The sequence below is a fragment of the Callospermophilus lateralis genome, chromosome 9 (genome assembly GCF_048772815.1).
Source record: "Callospermophilus lateralis isolate mCalLat2 chromosome 9, mCalLat2.hap1, whole genome shotgun sequence".
Classification (NCBI taxonomy): domain Eukaryota; kingdom Metazoa; phylum Chordata; class Mammalia; order Rodentia; family Sciuridae; genus Callospermophilus; species Callospermophilus lateralis.
In genome coordinates, this window is record NC_135313.1 from 11,282,754 (window position 1) to 11,297,881 (window position 15,128).

Genomic DNA, 15,128 nt, shown 5'->3' on the forward strand with positions numbered 1-15,128 from the left:
AAGGAAAATAAGCTAGACTCAGAAAGTCAAAGATCAGATGTTTTCTCTGATATGTGGAAACTAGCCCCAAATAAGGAGAAAAAGAAAGAAAGAAAAGGGTAGGGGGAATTCCATCAAAATAGAATAAATATCAGTGAAATAGAGGAAAGGGATCGAGGAGATGGTAGGACAGTCAGGATAAGGGAGCAAACAGTGGCTGAATGTGACCTGACTGTCCTATGTATGTCGATGAACACATCACAGTGGATCTCACCATGAGGTATATCAAAAGACACTAATTGAAAAAGAAATCTCCATGTAAATAGCAGAAATCAGTGGAATAAAGGGAAGGAAACAGAGGCAGGTAGAAGGGAGGGAAAAAGGAAGGACTGACTTAGAGAAATTTGTGTTCCATGCTCATATCTTGTGTAAGCTACACACAAGTCTTAATGTTATGTATAGCTAAAAAGAATCAATAAAGATTATAAATACATGCACATTTTCATATTAATTAACCTAAATTAATATCAAGGTTTTTGAAGCATCATGATATATACCAAAATAGCAATATTTAGAAATTTTAGCGGTCTAGCAGCAAGTTTTCTTCTCAACTTTTTCTCTACAAGATTTATTTTTAAAAAAGTAGATAGATTTCTGGGTGTTTACAGGACCCTACTGTAGGGTTTGTCCCACCACCTGGAGACTGCCCCTCAGGTCTGTGGACACTGCTCCAGCTGAGGACCTGTCGGGGGGCGGTGATTAATTTGATGGTTTTTATCTATTCTGATCATGTGGCTCTTGCTGTGAGGGTGATTATAATTTATCAAAATGAATGTGCTGATTTTTCTCCTGTATAGGGACCTAGGGGTACAAGAGGACCAGCCGGCCCCATGGGATATCCTGGAGCACCGGGGTTAGTGGTAAGTACAGCTCTGTTGATGCTATCCCTCTACAAATCCAGAGTTGACATTAAGATACAGTAAAAAGAAAAAGAAGAAATGAAAAAGGTCAAGTTTCAGCTGTGGTTCAGGCATAGGTAGGCTCTTTGAGAGGTCATAAAATCTGTCCATTAAGCAAAATCTCACCATTTCTCTCTGGAATCCATCTTCACACACAGGGACCCCAATGATAAGCCACTGCCTTCATATTCACATCGATCTGTAGCCCATCCACGATAAGAAGTCAGTCTTTTAGAGGATGAGGCAAGAGAAGCGCAAGTTTGAGGCCAGCCTCAGCAATTTAGCAAGGCCCTAAGTAACTTATTGAGACCCTGCCTCAAAAAATTAAAATCAAAAAGGGCTGGGGACTTAGCTCAGTGGTAAAGCACCCTGGGTTCAATCCCCAGTACAAAAAAAGTCAGCCTTTTGTGTTTTTTCTTTTTAATTGTCACAAAAAACTGTACATATTCATGGGGTTCAGTGTGATATTTTGATACATGTTTACATGTATGATGATAAATCAGAGTAATTAGCATATCCATCACTTCAAACATTTATCAAACCTTGCTATTTTTCAAGCTTTGTTATTAATAATAACTTTGTATATTTTTCAAATTTTATTTTTGAAACATTTAAAATCCTCTCTTCTAGCCGTTTTGAAATATACAGTAAATTATTGTTAACTATAGTTGGCCTGTTGTGCTACAAAACACTAGAACTTAATCTTCTTAGAAAAGTACCTAACTGTTGTGCCCATTACACAACCCTCTCCCTGCCCCCTCCTCTCCTTCCCAGCCTGTCCAGCCTCTGATATCTACCACTCTCCTACTCTCTACTTCTAGAAGAAGATCTTTTTTTTTTTTTTTGGTGGGGGGGCGGGGCTTCCACATATGAGTGAGAATATGTCATGCACATTTTAAAATCAAATGTTTGTTCCCCAAATAAACTTAGGGCAACCAATAAAAATATATTCTGATGTCTAGGACTGGTCATTAATTTGTGGGTTTTTGTCATTGATTTAGGGACTTCCGGGCCATCCTGGGAAGCCAGGTTTGAAGGTAGGTTGTCATGAGTAAGATACCTAGACACAGCCCATGCTCAGTGAAATACTGGTCACCTGTATCTGTCAGTTATCTTCTTCCTCCTATCAAAGTATTTAAACCTCAACCGATTTATTTACTTAAATGTTAATAAGTAATCTTAATTAATCTTAATTACTTTTTTAACATTCAAAAGCAACTAGATTTATTTTCTTTTTCAGGGCAATCCTGGTGTTGGAGTGAAAGGTCAGATGGGAGACCCGGTAAGGATCCCCCTTTGCCACGAGGAACCTGGGCTGAAATGTGCATGCTGTCTAGTTGTGGAGCCTCTTGGATCATTGGGTTCATGTCTAGTGTCTGCTGGATTTTATGACTGAGAATTTCTCTTTGATGAATTATTATGGCACCATTACCCCTGACTATAAAATGGCAGTTTTGACCAAATTTAACACTATGTTCAAGTTGATTTATATGACACATTTCACCCTAGCAAAAAGAGATTTAGCATTTTTGATAATATATCTAGGGTGGCAGTTTTGTGTAATCACTAATTTGTTTGAGTTAATTTCATTAAAACCCTTAACTCCATACATAAATATAAGTAACTGGATCCAAGTGCATTTAGTAGCATGCTCACACTCCCTCCTCTTCTCCTCAATGTCCCCTTCACCCCCAACCCCCTCAGGGTCCCCTCTCCTGCCTCCCTTACACCCACAGTCCTTTCTGCTGAAGCATGAAACTTAGTAAAGATAAGCTTGAGAAGAGTGATTAAAGATGGCAACTATCTGGAAAGAATCTGAACGTCTTAGATGAGTGGCTCTTTTAGCAAATGTGGGCAAGTAGATATTGAGACCCCGTGTAAGGCCAAGATCGACACTGAGTGTGGGGACTTGGTAAGACAGACCTTATTCCTGCTCACAGGGGGTTCTGACATGCTTAAGTTTGAGATAGTCATTTTACAGATAGTCATTTTACTACACAATAGTCAAAAATACATAGGAAGCTGGGCGTGGTGGCCCATGCCTGTAATCCCAGCAGCTCAAGGGGGCTGAAGCAGGAGGATTGCAAGTTCAAAGCCAGTCTCAGCAACTTAGTGAGGCACTAAGAAACTTAGCAAGACCCCATGTCAAAATAAAAAATTCATAGGAAGACTTCATGATGTGGGGAAATATTTATGATAGACTGTTGATCAGAGAGTACAGGTTACAGAAGTAGAAACCTAACATTGTAAAAGGAGCAAAAACAAAAAGATATTAAAATACACATTAGAGAGGGATTTCTCAACCTCAGCACTCCTGATAGCTCACTATTGTGGGGAGCTGTCCTGTGTATTGCAGGATCTTTGGTGGCATACTGGACCTCTCTCTGCCCACAAGATGCCAGGAGCATGTCCTCCATGCCCAGCCCCTATTTTGACAACTAAAACTCTCAGTACATTACCAAATGTCCTCGGGGGAAGGGGTATTCAACCCACCATCAAACCTCTCTTAAATTCTTCTAAACCTCATTTTTCTTCTCTGTGAAATGGGTATCATATATTGCATATTTGTAAGTATTATTTTATTGAATAGATAATGCACATTAAATGTTTACTATCATACTTAGAAAAGAACAAAGTAAATTCCCAAATATATAATTATTAAAACGGTTATTGAACCACTGACTTATGACTGAATGAAAAATACACTAAAACAATATTTTTTGAACTTGGGAAATTGGGGACCCTCAAGAATACCTTTGCCAAAGTTGCAAAAGCCCACATGTCCATTTGAGACAGGGTGTCACAGGGCCAGGCAAGCATTCCAGCCAGGGCCATTCAGTGCCACGGCAGCTGGATGCAATTGCAGACTCAGGCTATAGAACAACATGGAGGCATTTGGCTCTGGGCTGGCCCCTCAAATGATCCAAAAAAATGCTTATAGTAAGTCTTTTAAATTGGCAGGGGAATGAAAGCATCATTTGGAATTTTGGTACAGATATCTCCGGTGTTCAAGAATATGTTTTCCCATCCTGTTTTAAGAAACACAGACCTAAATGGTTGTGACTAATTATTCCCAGACAATCTGATTATGGACTTTTTATAGTTCAGCCTTTGGGTTTTTCTTCTTTGCACTTTTGACTACACTGAATATGTGGTACTTTCATGGTGTGAAAAAAATAATACCATGGCCCATACTTTAAAGACACATCAGGTTTGTTGGCCTCTCGGGGTTTCATTTGAGGTCATCTCAGAAAGGAAAGTCCTCACCCATACATGCTGCTCATTTACCTGAGTGTTATTGATCTGTAAGATGCACCATGTAGAAGTTGTTACATTGCTGTACATGTATAGCCACTTAGTAATGCTAAATGTGAAGTGCTGAGGCTGTGAGTCCCCTAAGTGTGTATTGTAATGTATTTTTGCCTTTACAGAGCTGATTTGATATATCTGTGACCTGTACTTTTTGTTCCACTTCTATTAGGGGCTTTTCCTCCATTCCATGATGTTTTCATGTATATTTTTGATTCTTGTGTTACACTGTTAAGTAGCCAGGATGCATCAAGAAAAATTGAATAATTCTAAGCCTAGAATAATGGTAATATTCACAAAAGTATAAAATAATTACCTTCTACTTAAGGGTGAGAATTAATGGCAAAATCAATTTAAGGGACTTTTTTTTCCTTCAAGAGAACAGTATCTATAATGACACAAATAAAAACTTTTGGCTAATTATTTTATACAGAGAATTTGAAAATATTATTTAAAATAAATATGAAACAACTTAAATTTTTTTGAATGTAAACTATAAAAAGACTAACTCTAACTGGAGTGGAATGGCTTATATATTATAGTACATTCTTAAGATGGATTATTTGGTAAACATTAAAAATCATGATTCTGAAGTTTTAGTATGATAGGAAAATTATCACAAAATATTGTCATGAAAATATAAAATTACTTAAGAATTTAATAAAATAACAATTATATTTTATATTTTAAATCATGCTTAAGTAATTATATAGTATTATCCTCATAATAGTACATGTTAAATTGCATTTAACAAACCACTTATTCACATATATGTATATACACATATGTCAATACATATTATATATGCATATATATATATATATATATATATATATATATATGGAGATACATACACCACAAAAAAATTATACCAACCTCTAATGGAGATCATATCTAGATGGTAAGATTATGGATTATTTTGATTTTTTAAATTTGTTTTTAACCATAACCATTTATTACATTTTAGTAAAAAAACACATGATAAATATTTTAAATTATATGATGTATTTGCCATGATTGGTATTTTAAGTTCATGATATTCAGGATTAGAAGCATTATACATCATACATGGGTGAAAGTTTCCTTTGTTTAAAAATGTGAATTAATATGAAATTTCTATTCTCTTGATATTTTTAAAGGGTGAGGTTGGCCATCAAGGTTTTCCTGGACCCACCTTATTGATAGAGCCCCCTGATTTTAGTCTCTACAAAGGAGAAAAGGTAACACCCCATCCGTAAGTCACCTTGGTGAAGTTGTAATAGAAAGCATTCTCTGAACGTGCACCTGTGGCCGCAGAGTGCTGAGCTCCTCATATGCGTCCCTGCAACCCCTGTTCTCAAAGCTACCCAGCTGCTTAGTGGCAGACCTAGCTGGGCTGCTAAACTGTGCCACTCAGGTCCCAGGTGTCCTTCAGATGTTGTAGATGGATTTAATGTTTTGATGATTGAAAAGGTAACAAATGCACAGAGGTAGACACATAATAGACACTTTGCAAGTAGGAATTCCTCTGTCAGCCTCCAGCATGGATATTACCAAGTCCACATTAGGCTCTGTTGTAGTCAATTTTTAGTTAAATTTCCCCGCCTGACTCAAAATGTCCACTTCTTTCCACGGCTGCATCTCCAACCTGCAGAATTCCCTGTTTGTATCCCTGGTTCCAAGGTAGTCCACCCCCATGCTTCTATACTTCTCCTGTGGTCTGAATAGGGTCAGAGTTGTAGTGTTTGGATCTCAGCTGCTGACTGTGACAGGTGATGGACAATTCCTCATTATAGTAAACTAGTGAAACAGGTCATCACAAGAGGTGATTTCTGGAAGAGATAGAATTCAGTATGCTAAATAATAAGTCAGATTATTTACATTGGGATTTTTTAGGGTATAAAAGGAATTCGTGGGATGACTGGATTGCCGGGACCACCAGGACATAAGGTAGTTTATTTAAGGACCTTTTAATTTTCATTTGTATTAGATGCTATCTTAATTCAAAATTTTATTTTGCACCGTCCTTGGCATTGCTTTAGATGCTAACATATCTTACTAGAACTTTTCGCCTTGCTATAATCCTATGGGGCCTCTATTCTAAAGTAGTTTTCTGTAAGCTGTGGACAGTATTTGTTTTTCTGTTTCTCATTTTGTTCTTTCTTTCCATGTTGATGATATATTGTTGCTTGAACCTTTCTAAACATTGTCATCTTTTAAAGGGAGAGCCTGGTATTGGTGAAAAAGGAGAGAAGGGTATTCCTGGATTCCCAGGACCTCGGGTAAGGATCGTTCATCATTAACTCTGGTGAATCTGGAGTCCAGGATCTTTCACACATTTGTGTGATGAGCTGTGTTCCTATGAGCTCAAAACTGGAGAATACCTCACATAAGAACAATATACTTTGCACAACAAGAGTTGTGTATGTCCCAGGACATCCCTTCTGTTGACCTCATTTAGATGAAACAAGCACACAGAAGACAGAAGAATTGGGGAAAGGGACAGGGTGGTGACATCGTCCTTCTGGCTCAGAGTCAATGTGACAGTCACTGGGAATGGTTAATTTAAGGCCCTTTCATAAAATAAGGTGCTGGTCCAGGGACAGTTGATAGAAGAAAACCACAATGTCAAACCCCAGACATCATACACGTCACTAGTGGGATGCTCCACAGGGTCACTGTGGAGGCCAGTTCCCAGATGGTGCGGGCACTGAGCTTATTTGACCCTAGATTTGGTACTGAATGGTTCAACATTGGCTTCCATGGCCATTTTTATTGGTGATGTTGAATAAAGCAAGTATGAATCTTCAGACAAATTATATTGCAGTGATTTCAAACATTTTTGGTGCAGTGCAAGCATTAAGTTAAATAAAATTGGAAGAACATCAGCAATAGAAACACATTCTTAATTGAAACACTGGCCATCATTTGAGTTGTTTTTAATAAGACTAAACATCAATTAAAGTATCAGATGTCATAAAGAAGTGGAATCCTTTTCATATTTATTTCCTTTTATTCATCTACCTTTGTAAATAAGACTAAATATCCATAGAACAATCTAAGGTTAAAAAATAATGCATTGAGTGGACATATGCATTTTGATTTAACCCTGCTTGTTGATTTTCATCCATTTATTAGGGTGACCCTGGTTCCTACGGATCTCCAGGTTTTCCAGGATTAAAGGTAAACATACACCATTATAGTGATGATAAATGCATTTTCATTAGCAAATGCAGTTCACAATCAATCACAAGTTGCCTTATTGCATGCCAACATTCCCAGAATTGGAAAGGCCAGCATTCATTTTGTGGATTCAGGATTTAGCTGTGGGTGCAAAACCTGAAGCACAAAACTGCCTGATGCAGCCCCAGAGCAGTGTTGAGAAGGAGTCTGAGTGAGCATGCATTGTCTAAATTAAATGAAAATGAGGCAACTTGTCACCTGATCATATGTCATTTTTTAAAATGAACATTTTTGCTTGTTCTTAGGGAGAACAAGGACCGGTTGGAGATCCTGGGCTGTTTGGATTTCTTGGCCCAAAGGTAAATGACTAAAATTATTTAAGATAAAAATTTATATCATTTATGTTATCAAATTTATTTTAAAAAGTATTTTAAAGAATTAAAAATGTAACTTTTGAAAGAGTGAATTTTATGTAATTATTTTTATGTGTGCCATACATTATTGTGCATAATTACTGTTATCAAATCATTATCATAATAAGCATGATTATGATTTATATTTGAGAAATAATTCTTTTGAAAGGGGGTAATAGTGAAAGTTTCAATAATTGCATGGCATTACATAGTATTGAGATGGGGTCTTGGAGAGCAGTCTGCTTTTACCACCATAGCATTTTTTTTTCTTTCTTTTGTAACCTCTGTGACCTCACATTCAGTCCTAGCTCAGAACATGGTTAAGGAAGACAATACTTGCATCTAAAATAAAATGTAGATTCCGATCTTATTAGGTGAATAAGCTATTTGCACTAGAGTACCAAGTGATCAGAGTACATCTAAGAAATTGAGTGATTTCTGAAGGATTTAATTTATGGGAGTAGAATAATTTTTGTTGGAGTTAAAATTTATTTTTCTTTTGTGAAAGCTTTGTCAGTTTACCACTTAACTCTATGCATCGGCTGGAGATTTAGGTATATCTTTGTCCTCCTAAAATACCATAAGTCAATCATTTCTCTAGTCAGCCTATAATCTTGAGTTCTTATAAGAATGCACACAGTCCTTCTAACATATGTTTAATACCAAGGCAACACCATTGAAATAATAGTATTTCTGAAAAAAATTGAATGAATAATTTCAGGGGGATCCTGGAGACCGTGGGTACCCTGGACCACCAGGTGTTTTGGTAACTCCATCTCTTCCACTCAAAGGTTTGTGTTCCTTTTTTTCCCCCATAATTTTTGCAGAAATGGGATTTCAGTGATCGAGACAAAAGAGTCTGGCCCAGTGGTCTTGAAGCTTGTACATCAGAAGGTTAAATACATAAAGTATAGCAGGGGAATAGATTCTACATGTGCAGGAAAAGATGCAGAGTTGTGCATCCTAGTTCATGTCTATTTCCATAAGACATCACATTTTATTTCAGTAGGTAAACTGTATGCTGGGATTTTTATTATGTCATCTATCAGAAAATAGTTTTATTTAATTGCCAAAAAATGGATCAGATAATTTTTTTACTAATACCAACAAGATGCTACAGCCAAGAAAGGCATGGCCTAAATCAGTAAGAGAACTCTGATCAAAGTTTATGTTTTTGCAGAGAAGGGATGGCAGAAGGCAATCCCGTCTAAGATATTCCATTTAAAAGGTGGCAGGAAACTGCTTGAGTCTCCTAATTAGACTTTACCAAGCCTCCCCCCAAAAATCATTGTGTCTGAATTTTAAAATGTATACTAAATTTTGTTTATTCACATGTGTCATGATCTTTGGCAGGTCCTCCAGGGGACCCAGGATTCCCTGGCCGCTATGGAGAAATGGGGGCTGTTGGACCACCTGGTCCCCCAGGTCACCCTGGCAGACCAGGGGACACTTGTCCAGGTAGGAACCCACTATATCTCATATGTCAGATTTCCTACCTCACACCCACACCTGTGATCCTCAACTTTAGTTGAGATTGAGATCAGCTCTAAAGAAAACTGATGCTTGCATTCAGAGCAGATTCAGAGTGCTGGGTTCTGAATTTCTAGTGCACATCCAGGGTTAAGGAGCATTGTGCGCAAACCTGTCAATTACTTACTTGGAAGGAATATGGGTTCCTCAGCTGGACCTCAGAGATGGTCAGTCAACAGAGTGGTCTTGCGAGGAAGGTATGGGTCATATAACAGGCTTCCTACAGAACTGTCACCTCAGACACTATGGAATCTGCTGCTGGGTTATAATGTTTCCTCAGCTTTCCTCAGTGTTTCCTCCTGGAAGGCTCTCCCCGTTGCCACTGACTTGTAAAATTCCCTTTATCCACCTAGGCCCCAACCTAACTCTTCTCCATGAAATGTGCAGATAAAAATGATGATTGCAAAAGGAAACTTTGATTTAGCCTAACTTCAAAAAAAAAGAGGCTTTCCACTCTTACCAAAAGGAGCCCCCAAAACTAGAGGTCACAGTGACATTGGACAGAAAGCCTGGGAAAGAGTCCAACTGATATAAGGACTCTAACTCCTCTGGGAGCTGTGCTGGTCAGTATTCCTGGCAAGTTTAGGGATCAAAAAGGTTGTAGGATGTGTGTGTTCTCTGCACCCAGGAGAACTGACTACAACTGTTGAATGAATGTAATTTTATATAGCCAGTACCTCTTATTATATTTACCAAGAGGGCCTGAGAAGATTCCCGAGATATTCAACTTTTAACTTCAAAATTCTTGTTTAATGATCTACAAATCTACCTTCCTCTTTGATGACAACAAAAGAAATAGAGCTTTGTTTAATTCATTTAAAGCTAATGTAATCTTGGCTTAATTAACCCAGGATTATGTAAATCAGATAGAATATTCTGTTGGTCAGAAAGCACTGAACTTTGGTCTTAGATTTCTCCTTTGGGGCTTGTTTATAATAAAATAATGTCTCCTGGAGATTGAAATCAAAACACAGTGGGAGGAAGTAAAAAGTGTCGCTAGCAGATTCAGATCAAAATATACAGGAAAACTCTTAATTCCACAGCCCTTTTCAAGTAAATCCACCCAATGGTTTTTGAATCTTGACTATGAACCATCATAAGATGTGCTTTTATTTTACATTACATGTACAACTTTCTATCCACACAGATTGAAACATAATAATACCTTTTTTGGTATAAGATACATTCTTTTTTCCATTTCATTCTTTTGAAAAAAAAAATTTGTGTGATGTTAGACACAATTTAATTAATGTCATGCTCTTCTGTGTGGGGCAAGGCTGAGATATGCCACCCAGATGGGTCAGCTTTCTCCTTGGCCTGAAACAAGACATAAGGTAGCATCCACATCAACCAGACTGCACGTGGAGAATCCAAGTCAGCTCCCTAGGAAGGCAGGAAGTCCAGATGGCCGCCAAACGCACAGGGGCACACTTTTATCTGTTCTAAGTACACCCATATTTTTAGCCCTGTTATAAAAATTTTATTTGATAATTATCTGTAGTATCTACCATGGGATAAGAAAGAGTCAGTCAATGATAACCCAATCCCAGCCTTACCATTCGGTGGAAACCACATAATACAATATAGGATAGTAAAACTCTTAGAAATCTACACTATGAACTAGAAACATTCCAATTTCTACTACATACAAGTTTCCCATCTGTAATAGGGAGTCTTGTTAGGGTTGAAAAAGTTATATGTATACAGTCCTTCAAATTCAGCCTGGTGTACAGCAAAATCTCAATGTGTCAGCTATTACTACTGTCACTGATACTTGGCCTAAACTTTCTGTCCCTTATCTGTAAGGTATAAACTCGGCAGAGTTCTTTGAGGAGGAAAGATAATTTTTGCAAACATAGGCAAAGCCCCAGCACATGTGCATACACTAATGGTAGCCATTAACTTACCCAGCATGCTATGCTTACCCATTATGACAGGTTTCAGTTGTCTACTGCTGAACAAACTACTTAAAACCTAGAGGTTTGAAACAACAGCAATGGGTGTGTCACCTCTAACTCTTGAAGTTCAAGAGTTCAGGAAAGGCTGAAGGAAGCCATTCTGACTTTTGGATTTTCCCCCTGTTGCAATCACAGAAGGGACTGGGACTGGAGATTTAGGCATGGCTCAGTATCTCTTTCCTGTTGCTCATGTAGTTCCAGGTGCCCTAGATGGACTTTCTACCTAATTTAGGCTTCCTCACAGCGCCCCAGGGACTGCAGAGAATTGAGATTGTTTGGTCACACCGAACTCCAAGTCGCAAATGTCTCAGCTTACAAGGCAAGAGTCTTCCACAAGGGCCACATTCAAGGGAAGGGAACACCCCTTTTCTCAATAGGGAAAAGTCAAGGTTCTACAGGGGCATGTGGGACTGGAGCTATTGTGGGGCCATCTTTGAGAAATGCCGTCTTCCATGGAAAGATTCAGGAACCAGGCAAGCTTAGGCAGAAGGAGCTATCAGAAGTGATTACTCTCATTCCAAGCTTCCAGTCAGCTGTCTTTAAGCCACAGACATCACAGACGTCAAGGGCAGGCAGGATTTCCTGCAGTTGTATTACTTGTTTGGACTTTGTCTGAATACCCCGAACCCCTTGTTATTGCTAAATATTGTGCTAAACTCCTTGAGTGGATTATTTTGTTTAATCCTCATAACAAGCCTACCAGGTAGATACAGAGGATTTGCTGGCTAAATAACCTATTTAAGATCGGGTAGCTAGAGCAAGAGCGGCCAAGTTCAAATCTCACCACTGTGCTTCCCCACCACCCTAAGTTGCTGTGAGAAGTAAGGTATTTTATATTCCACACAGATAATATGTGAATCTATGTTTTTAGCCATTACATGAACTTGTAGGTGTATTTGAATTATTTTTTACCAAGTTCTTAAGGTGGAAAAACGGAAAAGGTAACAACTTTAATTAAATAAAATGCACTTCTTTCCCAGTAACCCTAAAAATGTGGAAAAAGTAAGAAAATTTGATTCTTCAAACTTGTCTGTTTTCATTTGTATCCTTTATTCAAAGGAGGTGAGGTATTTTAATAGCTGGGATAGTCAGGTTTTTTTTTTTTTTCATTTTCCCCTTCCTTAAAAATATAGTGTTTTTCAGATTATTATAACTCCTGTTTTATAGGTAGGTAGCAATCTGCCTTAGGGAAAAACAAACTTCTTAAACATCACCTTTTTTGTTACTTCTTTGGAGCATTATCATAGAGAACAATTTTCTTTTTATTAAAAAAAAAAATAGCTTTATCTTCCAGGCACAGTGGGACATGCCTGTAATCCCAGAGAGGCTGAGGCAGGAGGATCTCAAGTTCAAAGCCAGCCTCAGCAATTTAGCAAAGCCCTAAGCTATTCAGCAAAATCTTGTCTTTAAATGAAATGTAAAAAGGAGCTGGTGGTTCAGTGGTTAAGTGCCTCTGGGTTCAATCCCTGGTACCAAAAAAAAAAAAAAAAGAGGTAATTTTTTTCTCCTTTGCATTTACTGGCATTTATACTACACTTGATATGTGCAGGGTCATTCAGAAAGAAGGACTTTATATTCAGAGAGAGAGAGAGAGAGAGAGAGAGATGCTATTGACCTAAAAATTATGAGTCTACTACCTGATTTTCTGATGTAGGCATATGGTGTGAAATGATCACCACATTCCAGTTGATTGACATGTCTCTCATTTCTACATAGTGATCATCTGTGTGTGTGGTGAAAGGAATTAGGATCTCTCATTTAGCAATTTCAAGTACACAGTCCAGTGTTGTCAACTCCCACCCCATGCTGTAGTTAGAACTTCAGAGCTGCCTCATCCTGCATAGCTGACTTTGAACCCTTGACCGACATCACCCCATCCCCCTTCCTCCAGCCCCGACATCCCCCATTCGACTCTCTGCTTCTATGGGTTTGACAGTTTTAGACGCCACATGTAAGTGAGATCATGTGGTCTTCCTCTTGCTGGGTGTGGCTTATTTTACTGAGCCTAATGTCCTCTTGTTCCATCCTTTTTCCTTTAAGAAATCTCATGATCTGGATAAGAACACAGTGATTTTTATTTCATCTACAGAAATATTTACTCTGAGAGCATGTGTGGTTTTTCATTCTTAATTTCTCTTGCAGGCATGGTGGGACCCCCTGGGCCACCAGGGTTTCCTGGTCCTCCAGGGTTTCCTGGGCTAACTGGTATTCCTGGGAGACCGGACTCTGCCCCAGGAAAGCCGGGGAGGCCAGGACTACCTGGCCAGGCTGGAGCTCCAGGGCTGCAGGGACCCCCAGGATCAGATGGTAAAGTATTCCTCCTTTACACTCACTGGTATTTATACTACATTTGATATGTGCAGATTCATTCAGAAAGCAGGACTTTCTAAATATCAAAAAAGTATATCATGTTTCATGGACTAACTTAATGATATTAAAATCTATTGCAAATATAAGCTGAAATTGGATTATCATATCAAAGTATGTGCAATTATTTGAGAGTTTAAGTACAAATGACAGAATTTTGTAAATAAATATAATTTTTATTTTTATCAAAGTTATAGATGGGTCTGATTTAAAAGTCAAACTGCTCTACAGGCCTGTTAATGAAGAACAGAAATTTTAGAAGTTCTTTTTTCCCCCAGAGATGATTATTGTAGCACACATAACTGGATCTTTGTTATTTGTTTCCATATGGTGATTCAACATACTTGTATTGTAGTTCCTTAACTTTTCAGTTTGAGCCCCACCCCCGCAATAGAAGATGAATTTAACTCTCATTTACTACCATCCCACCACACACGTGAGTGTTCTCTACCTCGTGACCTATTGATATTAATATATTTTGGTCACATAAATATTTAGTGTTTACACTTAATGGTTATACAAAGCTGTTCACCAGCTAAACCACATATATATTTTTTTTACTTTTCCCACAGCATTTTGTAAATTGTCTTTCTTTCTTTGTGTGTTTGCTTCATTTCAATATAGTTATTATTAACTAACTTCAAATCACCCAGAATGATGTAAATGCCATTATTGTACATTCTGACTCATTAAATATTCTCTAAAGTCTTTCCTGGAGCTTTTTGGTATCTTCAAATTATGTCTGGTTGCCCTTTTGATTTGTTGCTGAGATTCTGTCTTGGGATCATCTTTCACCATTATCCTGAGAATTTTCTTCCTATTCATATTTTCTCCCCCTCCCCCACAACTCATATTACTTTCAATGATATACTCCCTTCACCCTCATTACATTTCCCGGAAAAAAAAAAAAGGTATGAATAAGAGTATAAAGTTGGGAATCTGGTTTAAAAATGCCTTTATTTCACTGCAGAGTCTGATTGATAGTTTGGCCAAGTATTAAATTCCAGATCTTCTTCCTCAGAATTTTGAAGGCATTCTCTATCATTCACTAGACTCCAGTGTTGCTTCTGCAAAGTTCAATGACATTTGGAGACTTGACCCTTTGTTTGAAATCTGTTTTCCTTTCTGGAAGTTTGTAGGAGCTTTCCTTTGTTTTCAGTGTCTTCACAGTGATTTGCCTTGGTGTGGGTACCTTTGCTGATATTCAGTGGCTTCATTCGATTGATGTGTTCAATTCAACACATATCCTTCACTTCTGGGAAAATTTTCTTCAAGATTTCTTTGAAATATCCTCCCTTCCCTTTCTAATTCCAGACTTGGTTTTAATTTTTCTACTAACAAAAAAAAATTAATCTCTCTTGATTAGTCTTCATCATTTTAAACTCCATTTTCCAACTCTCATGATTAACGTGTGCGTGTTTCTGTTTCTGAGGAGTGTGTTCTTCTCTATT

The 15,128-nt window shown here is 37.9% G+C and overlaps 1 protein-coding gene across 1 annotated transcript in view; it reads left to right on the forward strand.

Annotated features, from left to right (window-relative positions):
• Positions 1 to 15,128, forward strand: part of Col4a4 (collagen type IV alpha 4 chain) — a 116,477-nt gene that overhangs the window by 34,439 nt on the left and 66,910 nt on the right. Inside the window, exons 9-19 of the mRNA XM_077110278.1 lie at positions 837 to 899; positions 1,940 to 1,975; positions 2,179 to 2,220; positions 5,387 to 5,467; positions 6,123 to 6,176; positions 6,449 to 6,508; positions 7,365 to 7,409; positions 7,715 to 7,768; positions 8,544 to 8,613; positions 9,176 to 9,280; positions 13,453 to 13,617. Coding sequence (XP_076966393.1) covers positions 837 to 899; positions 1,940 to 1,975; positions 2,179 to 2,220; positions 5,387 to 5,467; positions 6,123 to 6,176; positions 6,449 to 6,508; positions 7,365 to 7,409; positions 7,715 to 7,768; positions 8,544 to 8,613; positions 9,176 to 9,280; positions 13,453 to 13,617 — 775 coding nt within the window. The remainder of the gene's footprint in view (positions 1 to 836; positions 900 to 1,939; positions 1,976 to 2,178; positions 2,221 to 5,386; positions 5,468 to 6,122; positions 6,177 to 6,448; positions 6,509 to 7,364; positions 7,410 to 7,714; positions 7,769 to 8,543; positions 8,614 to 9,175; positions 9,281 to 13,452; positions 13,618 to 15,128) is intronic.